Source organism: Filicampus tigris, chromosome 1, assembly GCF_054856515.1.
Source record: "Filicampus tigris isolate MCC_2025a chromosome 1, RoL_Ftig_1.0, whole genome shotgun sequence".
In the NCBI taxonomy this organism is placed as follows: Eukaryota; Metazoa; Chordata; class Actinopteri; order Syngnathiformes; family Syngnathidae; genus Filicampus; species Filicampus tigris.
In genome coordinates, this window is record NC_141217.1 from 33483229 (window position 1) to 33502513 (window position 19285).

Here is a 19285-nt window from a genome sequence, read left to right on the forward strand (position 1 = left end):
GTTATAGCAACACTCTATTACAAATATGGTGCTTTTATGGGATAACAAGGTAACAGGTCAGCGCAAGACTACAGGGGTGTTACCGCTATGAGTGTGCGATAATTGACTGGCAGCTCATAAATAACGTCTTCTTTCTCTGATTGGTTGTTTTTCCCTGGGCGTGGTTGTTTCTTGCATCTTAAACTAGAAGCAGAAAATGGGGCCAAAGATGGCTGATTTTTTTCCTCACAGATCTCATCACTTACTACTATCAAGTCATGATGACAAATATGATACAAAGCAGATTTTATTGTACCACCAAATACACTTTCTATCCATCCATCCATCCATCATCCCAGCCGCTTAACCTCAAAATGGCCGCAGCCGTGTTGGAGTCTATTATACTTTCTATTTTCTCTCAACATTTTATTACGAATTAGAATTGCACATCAGTTCATTACTGTCAGACAATCTATTAATATCTTTTTTAAAGATATGTAGGTAATATTTGATATAGACAAGTATTATGTAGATGTTCTTGGCTCGGGCCGAAACTGAACATAGGTGTGAATGGAAAGTGAACAGTGTGTAAAGGTTAAGTGTGTAGGAGAAGAAGGGAAAGTGACACAGTTTACCACGTTTGAATTGTGGGACGATGTACCTACATTTACATCAAAGTAAAGTGAATTCGCAAGACTTCTGTCTCAGTGTGTACCCATGTAAAGCTTACTATTTGGAAGCAACTGAACGAAACGGAGGGGATCGAAGGAAATCGAGGTGGGGGCGTCATGCGTGTTGGCGCACACCCGCACGCAGTTGGACGGTTATTTGCCGAAAGCTCCTCTTTTGTTCGGTCGCGGAGTCCCCCTCGCCCCCACCCATCACCCACCACCTCCACGCTCTTGCCCCGCGCGCATGCACGGCGAAAAGGATGCTCCACTCCTCCTCTTTCCTGCAGGAGATGCAGTCGAGTGGAAGCAGCGCGCATCGATGCCGGGGACGCACGAACCTCCGCACCTGCCCCCGGACACACTGAGCCAAAAATACGCGCGTGTGAAATTCAAGAGGGGTTTTTCTTCTTTCTTGGCTTGTTTCTTCCCCCGACGTGATCCTCTTCAAGGATGCCCGGAGCACTGCTGTCCTCCCGGTCCCTCTACATCGGCATGGAGGTGGCGATCGCGGTGGCGTCCGTGGTGGGCAACGTGATGGTGGTGTGGGCGGTGAGGATCAACAAATCCCTGCGGGACACCACCTTTTGTTTTATCGTGTCGCTGGCGTTGGCCGACATCGCGGTGGGGGCGCTGGTCATCCCGCTGGCCATCACCATCAGCATCGGGCTGCAGACGCACTTCTACAGCTGCCTGCTGGTCGCCTGCACCGTTCTGGTTCTCACGCAAAGTTCCATCCTGGCGCTGCTCGCCATAGCCATTGACCGATACCTGAGAGTCAAGATCCCCACCAGGTAAAAACCACATGATCAGTATTGTCCCCGGGGATAAATGTGCTGCATTCACTGTATAGCAAACTGGTGAAGCAGAATAATACACGTGTTAAATCAAAGATGAAGGGCAAACTTTGGTGCCGAGGTCGGGACATTCTCAAGTTGGAAGTTTTGTTATGTTCTCGAGAAGAACAGGTAATAAACCACGTACTGTATTGATTTATTCAGCTCAACAACGTTGTGCATTTAAAACAACCTAACAACTTTGTCTTAGGAATGCTCTCCTATCTTAAAGTGGAAGTCAAGCCAAACATATTTTTTTCCAGAATATGTTCTATGCAAGCCTACTAGTTGAAACAAGGCATTCTGCATTACTATTTCATTTGTGGAATAAGAGTTAATCCACTCGTTTTTATCCATCCCTGGGGGAGGCCATTTTGTCACTTCTGTTAACTGAAAATGACATCATAGTTGCTCTGGGCTTAGGTAATGACCAATCACGGCTGACCTGTTTTCTGAAGCTGAGCCATGAATGGTCATTACCTGAGCCCTAAGTAGTTGTGATGTCATTTTCAGTCGACACAAAATGACAAAATGGCCGCCCCCTGTGATGGCTAAAAATGGGTGGATTTTGCTGGTTAACTCATATTCCACAAATGCAATATTAATAAGAATTCCTTTGTGTCCTTTACGTTTCATCTAGTTGGCCTGCATAGAACATATTCTTGGAAAAAATATGTTTGGGTTGATTCCCGCTTTAATGCTATAACACACAGTGCAAAATGCCATTGACGAGCTAACAACATTAGGATCGGTAATCTTTGTAGTATTTGAACACAAACGCTGGTGTCACACATGTAAACAGACAAAACCACAATATCCACACGCATATATTCTATACTCATGACCAATATTATTGGCCCTTACTGATTCACTGAGATGAGAATAGTGGTGACTCTTTGTGTATGAATGACTGTATTGTACAGCACACCAGAAGGAGTCGCAAGATGAGTTGAATTCAAACATCAACTCATGATGCACAACCTATTTAATTTCCTACATATTATTTAATACAGTTATTATTTTATGTCTTTATAAAGTACAATATTATAAAAAACAAAACAAAAAGAAACACTTTGAAAAAACTTTAAGGCGAAATTTAGGCAATGCGAGTCAGCTTTATTTTATTTATATTTAACATTTTATACATAAGGTATCTCAATGTGTTTCACATAATTAAAAAAATAAAACATTTAAAAGCATTTCCAAACAAAAGAATTTAAGATGTTGAAGGATCATAATCACAGGTATGGAGTGAGCATAGTTTTTAACTTGGGTTTGAAAGCATCTACACTTGGGGCTGACTTCACTTCTGTTGGCAGCTTATTCCATTTGGGCGTAGCATAACATCTAAATGCTGCTTTACCATGTTTGCTTTGACCTCTGAGCGCCAATAATTGACTAATTGAGTCTGCAGACCTCAGAGCCCTATTGGAGTTACACTCAATTAGCATTTCTTTAATGTGTAGCACCTAAACCATTTAGTGATTTATAGACCAGTAGCATAATTTTAAAATCTTTTTTTACAGCTGGCTGGGAGCCAGTGTAAAGCTTTTAAGACTCGAGTAATATTTTCTGATCTCTTTGTTCTGGTCAGTACCCGAACTGCAACATCCTGAGTGAGCTGCAACTGTTTGACGCTCTTTTGAGGGAGTCCAGTCAGAAGTCCATCACAATAATGAAGCCTACTGGATTTTGTCTCAGGACAACTCGTAGAATATACACAACACGCGCATGAATGATTGAACATTTCATCGCGGTAACAAAAAATGTCCTCCGCTTGTGGAATGTTCATGTTTACAAATGCGTCGATGGGCCAGCTCGTACAAGATGAAGCAAATAAAATACTGAAAATGTGCATGTAAAATATGTTTATATTTTCATCCCAATAACAAAATAATTCATTCTATTTTTATCTTATTATTTGTAGTCATATCATAATTAATTACAATTTCTACAATAAAAGGCTAAGCATGTAAATAACTTGCCTTTTGCTTCACTTAGAGACGTGGCTGTCCCAACACATGTATCCCATGATCAATACTAATCCAACGCATGAAAGCTGAGCCTAATTGCAGCATTTCCTTTCGCTTCAGGCGAGGTGCGCAAATGTCAGAAGGCTGGATTGACAACTGCAGGTCTAAGCGTACACTTCCCATTTAATGTCTTCATCCTATTTTTAGTGGCTGACTCTTTCATGAGTGATACATGCATTCTTGGAGCACATGAAACACTATGTAGGTCGATATCAGTATTTGTAAGTGCCTTTGATGATGTCATCAGATCACTTAGTCATCATGAAAATGTAGCAGAATAATGAAACTCTGGTGTCTTATTATAAGCAGGTTAGGGTACAATGACAAGTCTAATTTAATACTCTAGAAAATTAATTTTCTTCATTTCAAACAATTTCCTCGAATGTGTGCTATTTTGGCAAGTCCCTCGCACTGCTCTGCTAATTACAGTGTGTGTGTAATCAGTGGTTGGAATGATACTTGATTAAAAAAACAAACAAACAATGTTTATATGGTTTTACTGCCCACATCGAGGTATTTGATAAATAAGTGCGTTTCCCTTCCTCCCACATTCCAAAAAACATGCGTGCTAGGTTAAGTGGACACTCTAAATTGTCCAAAGGTGTGATTGTTAGTGTGAATGGCTACATACATACATATTTAATGTTTGACTATGTGTGCCGTGCGATTGGCTAATGACCAGTTCAGAGTGTACCGTGTCTACCGCGCAAAGACAGCTGGGTTAGGCTCAACATGGCCCCGCATATGCAAGGATCCCACCCAGCAAAAATTGATTGAAAACACGTAGAAAAGACGTCTCTTGTGTCTGTTCAAAAAACGTCCGAACTTGGTTGAAAAGTGAAAGGTGAAAAGACGTCATTTTACAGTCTAAATTGGGTTGAAAAGTGAAAGGTGAAAAGACGTCATTTTCATGTCGTTGAAAAGACGTTTTTAAAAAGGAATCCTTTTACAGTCTAAATTTGGTTGAAAAGTGAAAAACAGGGCTGGACAGTCCGTCCCAAGGTCGGACCGGACAAATGGTGGCTTAAACACAACACAATTATCAACAATTATTTTTGGATTTAATTTGGACCACATTGGACGGACTATAACACAACCCAGTTTTCAATGACTATTTTTGGACTAAATGTGGACCACATTGGATGGGCTAAAACAATAGCCAATTTTCAATGACTATTTTTGGACTAAAGTTGAGCTACAATGAAGGGGATGAACAAAACCCAATTATTAACAACTATTTTTGGATTCAATTGGGACCACATTGGTTGGGCTAAACACAACCCAAATTTAAACGACTATTTTTGGACTAAATTTGGACACATTTGGATGACCCAAACACAGCCCAATTTTCAACGACTATTTCTGGGCTAAATCAAGTCTAGGACGAACCGACCAGATTTCGCCCAAAATCCAACGTCCAGAAGACATCTGGTGCTGGCTGGGATGGATGAATATTATCATGTGTGATGTATGTATGCACGTACGTATGTATGTACGTATATATATATATATATATATATATATATATATATATATATATACACACAATTAATAGGTCAGGCCCTAATATTTAATGTTCTGTACATCTGTAATGTAGCATATTGAAGTTGCATCATATTTCTATACACCTCTAATGTAACATACTTTTTTTTTACATACATACCTACATACATATTTAGCATGTACAGCATATGTAGCATATTTACATCATATATAACGATCTATGCTTTGACAGAAGTTTAGATTTACAACACCCACGTTTCTACCAGTGAAAGACTTGAAGACCCACATTCTCCCGTGCTTGTTATCAGTTGTAAGCTTACACTTCTTCTCTGTTGGCCCCTGCAGGTACAAGCGGGTGGTGACACCCCGGCGAGCGGGCGCGGCCGTGGTGGTTTGCTGGACGGTGGCTTTCGTGGTGGGCCTCACCCCCATGCTGGGCTGGAACAACCTCGGGCGTCTGCAGCAGAACGGCTCCATCGGCTTAGACCTGGTCATCACCTGCCAGTTCGAGAACGTCATCAGCATGGACTACATGGTCTACTTCAACTTTTTCGGCTGGGTACTGCCGCCCCTCGTGTTCATGCTGCTGATCTACGCCGAGATCTTCTACATGATCCACAAGCAACTCAACAGCAAGAAGCTGACCGGCAGCCACACCGACCCCAACAAGTACTACGACAAGGAGCTCAATCTGGCCAAGTCCTTGGCGCTGGTCCTCTTTCTCTTTGCCGTCAGCTGGCTGCCCCTACACATCATCAACTGCGTGACGCTCTTCTGCCCCGACTGCCAGAAACCCATCGTCCTCCTCTACATCGCCATCCTGCTCACCCATGGCAACTCGGCCGTCAACCCCATCGTCTACGCCTTCCGCATCAAGAAGTTCCGCGTGGCCTTTCGCAAGATCTGGCAGCAGTATTTCTGCTGCAAGGACACTCCGGCTCTGGAGATGCAACCCAGTGACAGGAAGTGGCAAGGAGTCAATCCCGAGCCGGGTCAGTCGTCGGCCCCGAGGCAAGAGGGCAACCGGATGCCTGACACCATGCAACCTCAGAATGAGAGCAGCGAACCCCTTCAACTGAAAGAACACCCACCCTTATTGGAGCAGAATGCCATTTAGCAAAAGGAATGCGAACCTTTTGGGAGTTAACCTTCAAAGCACAAGAACCCTGGTGCTGAATGTGGTCGACCGCCTCCTATTAGGTGTTCCTGGGAGGTGACCGAGACTGTCCGTCCAAACCGTAGCAAAAGGACTAGTCATTACTCAGAAGGAGCACGCTGATATGCACCTTCTGACCATGATGTCAGAGGTACTTCTGAGTGGCAAAAGGTCAAGCGATATACGATGGCACCACTTGTAAACACACATGTCATTTGACCAAGGCGGAGCGATTGAGGAAACAGGGTAAATGGCTTGAATGATAATTTTATTCTTTTTTTTTTTTAAATTACTGTAGCATAAATGTGGGAAGTGTCAGTCATAAAGATGACGCTACATGTGATAGACTGCTTAAAAGGGAGACCCAACTGTGGAAGAACTTTAGATTTCAATGGCAAGTTGATTAAAAAATACACCTGGAGGAAACTCAGACACAATCATTGAAGGACTGGCTAATCAACGGACTTTTATTGCTCGGATTACTGGCACAAACTTGCTCTTTTGACAGGGGTATGGATCACTCTGTAGCGCTGATGTTAGCTAGCAAATTAGCCACGATGTTTTGCTACATTACCCAAGGACAACCCAATCAAACATTTTTTACATACCTGTGAAAAATTGTACTCCATAAACCTGATGACGAGGTCTATCCCTTTAGACGTGGCTACTACGTCATCAGGCAGTCTTGCCATCTTCTCAGTACAACAATTTATAAGAATTTGATTTCTCCTCTTCAAAGTTTCCGTTAGATTATTTATTATTATTTTTTTTTGAAGGACATTTAATTTCTATCTACCGAATATCTGAACCTTAAGGGGTTTATTTGGCAGTGTAACAAGTTTTTCAGCATCAGAATCGCCTATACAGTATTATTATCATTGTATACAATACAACTAAATTTGTAAACAAAATGTATTGTTTTCAGTTCAAGGCAGCGGTATCGCGTTTCTGCAATCCGCAAGTACCCTGGCGCCTACGTTTACAAACATTATGTAAAGGTCTATGAACTTGCAATAATTTCATAACATGATGACTGTGACCTGGGGTCCATTTCACAAAGCAGGTTTAATGAAAACTCAGAATCTGCTAACTCTGAAATGAGGGAAATTCTGACTTTTCCATTTCAAAAAGGGAGATGAGGGGGAACTCTAGAGACTGGTAACTTAATCTCCCGGTCAGTTACTGCAGTAAGGGACTCTCTGAAAGTAACCTGGTCGGGAGCAGGTTTATCTCAGTGAACCTCGAGTTTCGCTTTGTCTCCGCCTTTTTTCTGAGCCACACACTCCTTTTCATTTCCTCATTCCTTCAGTTTGCCCAGGCGAGTTTTGTCTTAGCGTAGTTCTGCTGTCTGTCATAAAAAAAAATCGGAGTCAATATATGAGAAGTCCATTAGGCACAATATCAACTGAAAAAGGTTTCTGTTGAATTTACTCAATTTTATTTTGTCAAGTGGTTGCACGAAATATAATCATCTGGATTAAGATAATTTTTTTAAGTAGACTATACATCTACTAAATAAATGTATCTGGACCCCGATGATTTTATTTTGTGCAATCGCTTAATGAAATAAAAGTGATCATTTTCAGTGGAGGCGCGGACAAACGTGACATGTCCTTATGATAATGATCCCGCACGTCGATGAAGGTGCAGCATTACTATGCAGAGAATTAAATATTCGTCAGGAGATCAGACCGTGCAGAGATATTTTAGCATTTCCAGAAAGTTATCTGTTTGAGCCGTACCGTTTCACATCCATCATCTACATACACTGAAATAAGTTTCAATTGAATATTTCGTCAATTTTGTTCCTTTAACATGGTTGCCCGAAATATAATCATCTGAATCCAGATACCATTTTTTAAGGAGACTAAACATCTATTTAAAAAATGTATCTGGCTCCAGATGATTTTATTTTGTGCAACCACCTGACGAAATATAATTGAGTAAATTCAACCATCCTTTTTTTCAGTGTACCCCCATAAGATTATGCTGAGGTCTTAACTGTTTGAACATCCATCCATCCATTCATTATCCAATCCGCTTATCCTCACAATGGTCGCTGGCGACTCAGAGTTTGATGAACCTTCTTTGTGAAATAGACCCCTGGTGTCAGTCGTAGTGCTTAAGTCAGGGGTTCTCAAACCTTTTGGTTACGTTGACACCTTACAGAATTTAAAAAATGCTTATTTTCAGGGGAAAATAAGTCTTAATGGTACTTTCTTTTTTTTAAAGAAGGAAAGTAGTGATGGGATGAGAATTAAGTCATTTTTTCAAGAACAAAGACTCTTGTAATATTTCATTTTCTATTCTGGAAAAGACACCTTTATCCTTTAAAAAAATAAGAGTATGTTCTCTGAAAAACATATCTTTTGTTCTTGAAAAGAAAATGACTTTAATCCTTTTGTTAAAAAACAACCGAAGCAACAGTTTTTTTTTATGATTAATGCTCCTGTGATGATATCTATGAATCATATCAGAGCTTTTAATTGACCCAAGCTAGGGTAATGAGAAGTAATTGCTTTATCGTGTTTGATTTTTTTGGCACGCCGGCCTCCATATTTTAATGACACAACATAAGTTATTGCAAAATATTTTTCGGACTCTCTTGCGCACCCTAGTTTGAGAACCACTGGCGTAGAGACATGAAGCTTGAAGCTGTTTATTTCATTTTTGCTGCATCATTTGGTGTAGAATGTGGAATTAAGAAGAACGAAATCAAGGGGAAATGTTCTTCTTCTGTGTATCAGGCTGGATTTACACTGCATCTATCATGTGTAACAATTCAGCTTTGCATCAAGGCAGAACAAAATGCAAATCAGATATCCTCAGGGTTGAAGAGACGTTTACATTGACTGAAAACCTGAAACAGGGGCGTCACACCCGTGGGGGACGTTGACGTTTCAGCGCCCACATTTTTGCCCAATGGGTGTCAAACCAGTGAGGATGTAAGCGTTGTTGTGCGTCAGTCCAAGTGTAATTATTTTGAATAGTGTTGGAAATTGAAAGACTGTGAAGATAATTGAGAGATTTGTTTCTAAATACATAATGCATGTTTGACGGGAATAGCTGACAACGTGTGCAAAGACACAGAACGACTGAATTGTGGCAATACCGCGTTAAACTGTTTTTCACCATTTTTTGGGGGCGGGGGGCGTACCTAAAAAAGATCCCATGGCTTGAGACGTCACTTCCCCACCATACAAAAACTTGAGCACCTTCTGTCCACCATCACCATCGGTTATCCGGGGGAATAGCGCTAGCTATGCCCATACCATAAAATGCATCTTTCCTCCATATAGTCGGCTGGCGTGGTCACTTTAGGGCGCCTCGTTGTCTGCCGCGAGTGTGTGGATGTCAAGTAGGCAGTCGAGCAAGGGCGGGAGAATTGTTTTTTTTAAGTCCGACTTGGCAACCCAGCATGTGGACCGGGGCTTCGGGATGGTATGGCTGCTTTAGAACGCCTTGTTGTAAAAAAAAAAAGCCCTATGATGACACAGTGGGATATACTCCGGCCGCCAGAGACTTTAAAGGTGAAGTCAACACAAACATTTTTTTTCAAGAATATGTTCTATTTAAGCTGTGGCATCACAAGGGGGCGTGTAGCGGAGGGACGCTACCTTCCATTTGAGAGGCCGCTGCCACACGCTAAAATGGCCGACAGTGCAGGCACTACGTTTCCCAGCATGCCTCACAACTCTAACAGGTGTGGCTGCTTAAGCCACTTGATTAAAGCTGGTGTGGCTGGATGGCAGGGAGCAGATATAAAAACCAAGGAGCCGAGAAAATCGGAGAGAAAGAACAGAGAAAGAAGCACGAGGGAGGAACTTACTCAACGTGGAGGAAAGTGAACTTTTGACCTTTGAGAACAGACTTTAGTTGGAACTCTTTGTAATTTATGAAAACCTAAGTTGATACCTTTGCCAACTTGACTTTGTCCACGCACTGGCACGTGACAAAGATAATAAACATTCATTTTGTTGAAACTCTGGTGTAAAAAGACGCCTCTTGCCCTGGTGGACCCTTCGTGCTGTCACAAAGCCCGCTAGTTGAAACTGGGCATTCTGATAAATATTGCGTTCGTGGAATAAGTGTTAATCCATTCGTTTTGAAGCCATCTCTGGGGGCGGCCATTTTGTCTTCTGTCAACTGAAAATGACATCACAACGACCAATCACGGCTCAGACTCAGAAAACAGATCAGCCGTGATTGGTCGTTGCGAGCAGTTGTGATGTCATTTTCAGTCGACAGAAGACAAAATGGCCGCCTCGAAGACATGGCTAAAAACGAGTGCATTTTGCTGATTAACTTACCGGTATAGTCCACAAACGCAATATTAATCAAAATGCAGTGTTTCCACTAGTGGGACTGCTGGGAACATATTCTTGAAAATAATATGTTTGGGTTGACTTCCGCTTTAAGGCAAGGGTGTCCAACTCCAGTCCTCCAACTCACCTCATTCAAATCATCAGCTCGTCAGCAAGCTCTGCAGAAATATGATAATGATGCTGATCATTTGAATCAGGTGTGATGCAGGAGGGAAAATTTCTTCAACATTCAGGACAGGACCGGAGTTGGACACCCCTGCTTTAAGGATATATTTTCATGCCGCCAACATTTTAAGTTCATTTCGAGGATTGGTCTCGAAAAAGAGGGTGGGGTTATTTCTTTGTTTCTTTATGCTGTTCATTTTTATGTTGTCGCTGCCTCAAATTGTCTCGTGTAGTTGTTCATGACTTGAAAACACACTGACCTGCTATGTAAATCCAGCCTTTAATGATCTTTTGACACTGATATATGAATGTAATATAACTGTAAATACCATATGAGGGCAGCTCAGCTATTACACGTCGTGAATCTAAAACAAACACAGCTTTACCTGAAGTCTGCTTAGCTTAATGCTAACAATGCAAAATGCCATACAGGGGCTAACAAATAGCATCTATGTGGTGGTGTTTTAACCAGAGATTGGGGAACTCAAGTCATATCACGTGACTCAAATCATTCTTAGGACCAAATTGCTTGCAAAGAACTTGGGAAAGACTTGACTACTTGGAACTTGGTATTTCAGTGATTCAACTTCACTTAGTCTTGACCTACATGACTTGACAAATCATCTTGTTTATAGTGTGAGATCTGCATTTTAACACAGTTTGCCTTTTAATTAAATTCCGGTAGCGTTTCTAACCAACTATCACCACTAGCACGCCGACCCCCAAACCACCACCCCCACCCCATTGGGCCAAAAATGGGCCTATTTTTTTACGTTTTAAGTGGGCATCCGTCATAGGCGGATAGGCAGTCACATTGGCAGTATGCCCAGCTCTGGTTATTTCTTGGTATAAAGTGGCTACCTAAACACCTAAAGCGATAGGAGCAGCTCCAAAGATCATTAATGTGAATTAGTGGATTATGTTGTCGGTGTCATTGGCAAAAATTGGATGGCAAAATGCATGGTTTACAACTCACAGAATGAAGACAACAACGACTATGTCTAACTTCATTCGTCACTACAAAATAACATCACAGTTTAGCTAGCACTATGAGGACTGGTATTGGAGTGCGTGGTTATAAACATATAACCAAGTAACCGTTTATTACGACTGTTGCAGTTTCGTTCGCAATCTACCCCTCATTTTAAAAAGGTGAAGCGATGTTGGAGGTTGGAAGGTTGGATGAAGACACTTGAGAGTGAAAGTGAAGACACGACATGACTACGCCAGTTTCACTGAAGGCATTTTCTGACTAGGACCTGTGAGGACCCCTGAGCTCCTTCACCTGCCTGCATCGGATCCTAAGCATACAGAATTTGTATACTAGGCATTTTCTGACTAGGACCTGTGAGGACCCCTGAGCTCCTTCACCTGCCTGCATCGGATCTTAAGTATACAGAATTTCTGTCCAACACAAATTGAGCAACATGTAATAATTACAAAAATAAAAACATAGAACCATTTAAGTGGGCTTGGGCGGTCTTTTATAAATCGGCAAAATGTACACAGTGCCCTGATTTACAAGTTTACACATTCAGCAAATTTCAATATTTATCATCATATTAACTGTGTGGCACTCATATATATGTTAGTAAAAAAGCCCCCAAAACATGCATTCTTCTAAATAAAATCAAGTGTATACATTTATAGATATATTCCTAGTGTGCAGCCTTACACACTCATATATATTCGAGTTTTTCGTTAATTTTTAGAGATGTAAATGTTCATTTGAATTTTAGAGGTAATGTATTTTTTGGTGTTAAGATCAGTGAAGTTTTTTTTTTTTTAATCACTCCAGTATATGTTGTGATTGAGCAAGATTTTATGACTTAACCAACTAATGACTTAAATGGACTTTATTGGAATCTCGTGGCGACTCGACTTGACTTGCTTAATTTTTTTCCCCATGTAATTTGGGACTTGCTAGAGTTTACGATTTGAGACTTAAACTTTTGTGATTTACCCCCACCTCTGGTATAATGTTTTTAATAACAGATATTTGAAAACAAACTGTGCAACAACAGGAACAGACAGCCCAAGGCAATGTAGGGCAAATATTTTTTATCTGTATGTATGGCTGTATTTTTCATTTTTATCTTTTGATGAATACTTTTTAAAAATCGGCGATGCACTGAGGCGGCGAAACTCGAACCGCGAAGTGGGGAGGGATTAACTGCATATATATATGTCAATGTAGACAAATCTAAACATTTGAGGTGAGTGTCACTGGTGGGTTGAAAATTATTACTTATGGGTGGTTAACAGCAAAAAAATCTCACACCAAAGGTGTGTAATTTCCTACAGTTGCCACAAGATGGCAGTAAAGCACTTTCCCAATTCGACAAAGCTATGACCTGACTAAATGAAACTCCTCTTCTCAGTTCAACATAGATGCTTGGCGGCAAGATGCAACCAAATGGCGACAAAGCAATATTTTTAGATAAGACATGGCTTTGACAGATAGGTTTCACCAAATACAGTATGCGCGGGTTCACTGTATTATGTTAAAAACCCAAACACCCAATGACGCCTTGAAACACAACTGACCTGACGATGTGACTCACTGGTGGCATTTTCACTTCCATCCCCACTCGGGAAAATTCCTCCAACCTAGTCAAGGTCTGGTGTTGACTAGATACGGGATTGCAGCGCACCTCGATGGACCTTTGCTTTGTGCACACTGGGGACTTTCTTTCTTCCTTAAACATGTCGCAAAAAGTCACAATTGCACAATCATCCAAAAAGACATGCGGAAGGAAGCATTAAGAGTCAGGTCTCAATAATGGATGAGGAGGTGCATCTTCCTGACTTTTGTCATCGTGTCACCAGATGAAAATGTGAGTGTCCTAACTACTCTGTAAAATTAATATTGTGCGTCAGGTTGCATTCAATTATGTTCAATCACACACGAAACAAAAAAATTCACATGTGACCATTGTCGTTTATCTGCATGGGCCTTGGTTGAGGTTGTTCAGGCGCTGAAAACTTAATTAGCTTTAGAGTCTAAACCGAAAACCTATGAAACTAAAACACCAGCTCTGCTTTTAGGACCGCCTCCTTCACTATCCTTGGAAGATGCCGTGGACTGGCTTTGCGTGTCTCCGTCGCTTGGGATGAGCAGGCTTGCCTGGCGCTTAGGTTATTTCATATTCCCCAAAAATGTAATTTTACTGAAAATTGTAACAATTACAACGAGAAAATAACAAAATCAAATGCTGAAAAACAAGTATTACTTTCAAACCTATGAAGAATGAAATAAAGTTTGAATTAAAAGACACAACTTGGACTTTAAGAACTTCAGTATTTGTTGCCCTTTGAGATCATTGGCTGTCCAACTTTTTACACCAAGTACCATGTAAAAATACAAAGCTCTCCAATCACCACCATCATGACCAATATTGAATTACAGTAGCATAGTAAGCCTAAGTGTTCATCAAACGCAAGACAGCAATTTTATATCAAAAACCCTCTATTGTAGTATTATTATAAGCCACTGTAACATGAACACTACGCTTAAATATAGGAAAATGAAAAAAAGTCAAATTAAATATTATTATAGTATTTTCTGTTTAGAATTGCACATGAAAAAAAAAGTACCTTAAAAAGTTTTAAAACAAACAGTTGCTAAAGATTGCATGCAAATATATTGCACTAAAAATTTAAATACAACTAAACTGTACTTACTGTTGATCAAACAGAAGAAACCGAGATTCTCCACCCATGACTTGATGAAGAGCCACTATTTCAAAGAGACTCGAAGGAAGCACTTCACTGTCAAAGGTAAGAAGAGCTGCAGTGTGGGCGTATAATAGCATTAGCTAACAGCAGACACATACCCTGGTGTTGGGCAAAGTTGTCGACATAGGGTTGGGGAGGCGCCGTGTTAGTGTTTGGGGATTGCAGTTGGGTGGCTTGGGGGTGAAGTGCTGCCTCCACCTGAGAAAATAAAATCTTGATGACACTCGCCTACGGGTAGCAGGCAGGTATGGTTAAATTATCGAATGGTTGCAGTATGGGTGCAGAGTGGTGAACATCTCCTGCTCCATCAACATCACAAAAACTCACTCCATTTGTTGCCAATATGTTTTTTGAAAAATAATCGCTAAAGCGTTCGAAACAGTGGCTAAATATAGCCAAAGAGTTGATAACCTGCACATACTCCACTGTCTGACTCAACAACGCTAAGTATAATTAGGCTGCTTGAGGATGAAGTAATGCCTCTACAAGGGAAAATACAATCCAATCGTCATGAGCGCTCAGTTTATGGGGGGGATATGGTTCAATATACAAATAAACACTGAGTCGCCCAAGCGTTACCCGGTCGTCATGGTAACGAAAGCCTAACTTAGATGAGACAGAACCAGTGTTCCAAGTGGATGTTAACTGCACAGTGATTTTTCATCCTTTGTAGAATTTGACCAATCAATGTCAGAGAGCTTTTATTTGGATACGTGGGGACCTGTAAAGATAAAAAGGAGGGGGGGGGGCACCCTTTAATGTTTCTGAGTACCCAGATCGCAAAAGATGTTAAATCAATGTTGAATTAGGGTTAAGAAGGTTGATTTTTGGTTTTAGTTGAAGACTGATGTTTAATCAATGTTGGTTCAACAATATTTTGTCAGCATTGACCTTTGTGATTCAAAGATGCTGTTGAATCCACATTGTACTTTGGTTGAATTAAAAAATTTGAAAGGTCAATGTTTAATTAATGTTAAATCTCTGATATCTACGTTTGCCCTTCTATATTTTTCTACTTCAGCGGAGGGAGGTGGGAAGGGGGCATATTCTGAGGGGGACAGGCCTTTTTCAACCTCAAAAAGTGTGTGTACTGTATCTCTCTCACACTCTCACTCGCTCTCCATATATATATATATATATATTTTATTTTTTATTTTTTTTTTAAACCACTTTTTGCTGACAGTATTCTGATTTCTTCTAATAAATTTTTGAATATTACACATGTTTTCTGTCATAGTTTTTTCTTATATTTGGGTTTATTTTGTTAACAATTTGACGAGGCAGTAAGGGAAAAGCTAACATTTTGTAGTGGACTAAGCCAATGTTTTTGTTGCAGTGGGGTGCCATGGCTCAGTGGTAGAGTGGTGGTTTCCCAACCCGGAGGTTGTGGGTTCAATCCCCAGCCATGGCTACCATGTCAAAGTATCTTGAGCAAGATACTGAACCCTCAGTTGCTCCTGATGCTGCGTCATCAGTAGGTAGATGAGGTACAGTGTAAAGCGCTTTGAGCGCGTTTGTGGAATACAAATTAAGCATCAAAATAATGCATTAACAATGATTGGTCAATATTTGAGTCCTTAGGCACTGTGATGTTTTCAGTCAACAGGAAATGGCAAAATGGCCGCCCCCTGCAGTGGATAAAAACGGGTGGATTTTTGCTGATGAATTCATATTCCACAAAAGTGATGTTAATCAGAATGGTGTGTTAAGACCAGTGGGGGCACATAGAACATATTATTGTAAAGACAATTTGGGGGTTGGTCAATTAACGTAAGTTGGTGAACTCATTAATATTTTTGGCAAATGTTAACTGAACATAGTCTATTTCTGTCGGATGAACGGATTTATGGCAGTTCATTTTTTCAAGGTTTGCCAGGTTTGTCATTCCGTTGCAAGTAAACCAATGTGAATTGATCGTGGTTGAATGTGGTGAAGTTTATGGCACCACTGCATTATGTGCCATTTCAACACTGAGTCTGTTTTTTTCCTATCAGTAGAGGAAGCCATGTTCCACTAGTGGTACACAAACCATACGTTGTGAATTACTGTCTTAACACTCTGCCTTCACAGTTTTCCGAGCTTTTATGATGGGTTTGACCGTATTATTCCGAATCGCCCTCAATAGGAAATGCTATTTGTAAAGTGGCCCAGCGATTGGGCATGTACTGTATGTCAGAGGTGAGGCAGTTAATCCCAGACTGGCATAGTTTTTGCATGTCATCCCACAGAGAAGCAATCAATGATTTTAAAAAAAAAAAAAAAAATGAGGTCATGGAGGCTGACAGCCCGTGCGTTGCATCTTTTGTGAAATGTGACAACCTTGCTGGCACTGACACTAAGATTCCATCTGATTAGCATAGAAACAAGTGAGAGTGACATTTGCATCCGATGGAAAATGTGGACGCAGTGAAGTCGACCTATTAAGATCAAATGTTATGCACCATAATTGCAATTAATGAACACTTGAACTCGTTGCAACTGTTTTCTGTGTCCAGGAAGCTACGCTGGCTTTCTCCAATTACATTTTAGAGTTGTCTGTTCATTAAGGATTCAAAGGTGTCCATAAGTGTCTATACAGTGTCCTGACAGTGACTAATCAATTGTGTTAGTGAATTATAGAGGTGCCATGATTAATGGACAGCTAATATTTGATCATATTCATTTATCAATAATTATTTTTGATAATCGGTTCATCGTTTGATTGTCGAAATCCTCTGAATTTCAGCTTCTCAAAAGTAAATATTTTCAGATTTCTGGAGTCCTTCATGAAAGCAGACCGATTATCTTTGTGTTTTATCAAAATAAGACATTTGGAAAGCACTGTTTCTTTTTTACTTTGTAAAACATTGATCAACACTTTTGCCTGTTTTCCGACATGTTACGGACCAAACCAGCAACTGAATCTTAAAAATCTTTGTACATTTGCTTCCCTGTCAATCTGAAATAATGTCCTGTTTTTTAATAGATAGTCTTAAAACATATTTTTTGTGTCTGATTCATGAAGTAATTCATTAAATAATCGACAGATTAATAGATTATTAAAATAATTGTTACTTGCAACCTTAGTTAGTCTTTTATCGCCGCTTATTCAGTATTTGTTTTTCCCCACTGCAAAAATAAAGGAATGGTGATGGTCCACTGTGTATGTGACCTGACATTAACCGATGACCACTCCAGTTGCGACTACTCCAGAGATGTACAGTATTAGGAATATTCTGAGCAATCAATCGAAACGGGATCTAATGAATACAGTAAAGGACACTCAACCCTGGAGCTTAAAGATCTGCTTCAAATATCAGGTCAAAAAATGACCCGATATTTCCAAATGAGTGGTTCACCCCTGGGGACTGGCTTATTAAAATTCATATTTGCATACCACTTGATAATTTAATGAGTGGCCTCTTGAATATACTAAATATTATTATCATTATTATTATGTGAAATTGATATATATATATATATATATATATATATATATATATATATATATATAAATTACTATTTAAGAAATCTTTCACTGTACGTTCTTTAGTCATTTTAATAAGGTATGTTTTATTTACGTATTTTGTTTTCTTTGTTTTGTTTTTTCTGTTTCTTTTGGTTTTATATTTTGTACTTTAAGTCACGTAAAACACATTGAGCTATTTTGTGTACGAAATGTGCTATATAACTAAAGCTGCCTTCCTTGCCTTTGGTCTTGCTGCCATGCCACTTTTGCTCATACATTTGTAAATCTGTCTCTAATGTCAGTGCAAAGGTGAACCAGGCGTGACCCTCATCACACAACACTTTTCTAAAACAGTTTCTCAACTGGTGGGTCACGGACCACTTTTGGTGGGTCCCAGACAGCTAGTAAAAAAAAGACATGGATTTGTATTCTGAGTTTGTTGAGAACAGTACAGAGGTGTACCAAGTTCTAACAGAGAACATACAATATTGGGTAAGCGCCGGGAAATGCTACTCACTTAATTGTGCTCTAGTAGTCACTAGCTACTCCGTAAATGAACAGAGTGCCGCTCAGCCTTTGTCCCGCAAACATCAAAAATAGCAGTTGTTGTATTAAGTTCATTTTGTCTTCCTTGTTGTCTATATTTTGGTTGATTCATATATAACAGACAATCGTGATTTAGGTCATTTAATTACCTGACATGTTTCGGCGTGTACTTTCGCCTTCATCAGAGAGTGTCTAGGTCATTTAATTACCTGACATGTTTCAGCGTGTACTTCCGCGTTCATCAGGGCGTGTACTTCCGCCTTCATCGGCGAGTCCTCGGGAAACCGTCCAATGTGTACCCCACATGTCATGCAAGGTCAGCTGGCATCGGCTCTTCATCTGCTGAGGGCAAGTGAAGATGGATGGATGGATGGGAGATTTACTAAATGCACAATATTTATTTGTATCAATCATGCATACGACCGTGTCTTTTTTCACAGAGTGAGAATAAAGAGGATAAAAGCATGTGTCAGTCATGACCTCTCTTGTCTGCTTGGGAGCCAGTGCCACCTGCTGGTCAAAAGTATCAAACAAAACAACATGACATGGTGTCGTGTACTGCCGTCATATTTGACATTTCAATATAGACAACTAGCAACTAATTACTCAAGAAAATTGTGCCTAATTGTTTTCGATATGAATTAAACATGAATGAACAATAATAATCATTAATATATTGTTTTGAGGGCATTATTATTGATACGTTTCATTTGCATTCAAGTGTCTCCTTTAAAAGGTCACTGATAGTGTAGTGGTACACATGCCTGAGTTGTGCGCGGGCAGCGTGGGATCGATTCCCAGTCAGTGTCTGTGTCTCCCTACGACTGGCTGGCGACCAGCTTGGGGTGTAGTCTGCCTTCGCCCATTGACGGCTGGGATAGGCTCCAG

The 19285-nt window shown here is 40.3% G+C and overlaps 1 protein-coding gene and 1 long non-coding RNA gene across 2 annotated transcripts; one reads left to right on the forward strand and one right to left on the reverse strand.

The window, feature by feature from the left end:
• Positions 1-270: 270 nt before the first annotated feature.
• LOC147153690 (uncharacterized) lies at positions 271-18753 on the reverse strand. Its single transcript, XR_015087300.1, has 5 exons — positions 18547-18753; positions 14502-14601; positions 14350-14436; positions 5340-5517; positions 271-1418 (listed from the first exon to the last, which is right to left on the reverse strand). It is a non-coding gene; the product is annotated as an uncharacterized LOC147153690 (long non-coding RNA).
• Positions 885-10321, forward strand: adora1b (adenosine A1 receptor b). The gene is made up of 2 exons (XM_086034583.1): positions 885-1441; positions 5365-10321. The coding sequence occupies exons 1-2, from the start codon at positions 1101-1103 to the stop codon at positions 6134-6136; spliced, it is 1113 nt and encodes a 370-aa protein (XP_085890709.1). The 5' UTR covers positions 885-1100; the 3' UTR covers positions 6137-10321.
• Positions 18754-19285: the final 532 nt, after the last annotated feature.

What these genes read in the sequence shown, in the direction of transcription:
- adora1b (XM_086034583.1), top strand. Translation starts at nt 1,101, where the DNA reads ATGCCCGGAGCACTGCTGTCCTCCCGGTCCCTCTACATCGGCATGGAG. An exon ending in AGAGTCAAGATCCCCACCAG is followed by an intron (nt 1,442 to 5,364) that starts GTAAAAACCACA and finishes TGGCCCCTGCAG; the next exon opens with GTACAAGCGGGTGGTGACAC.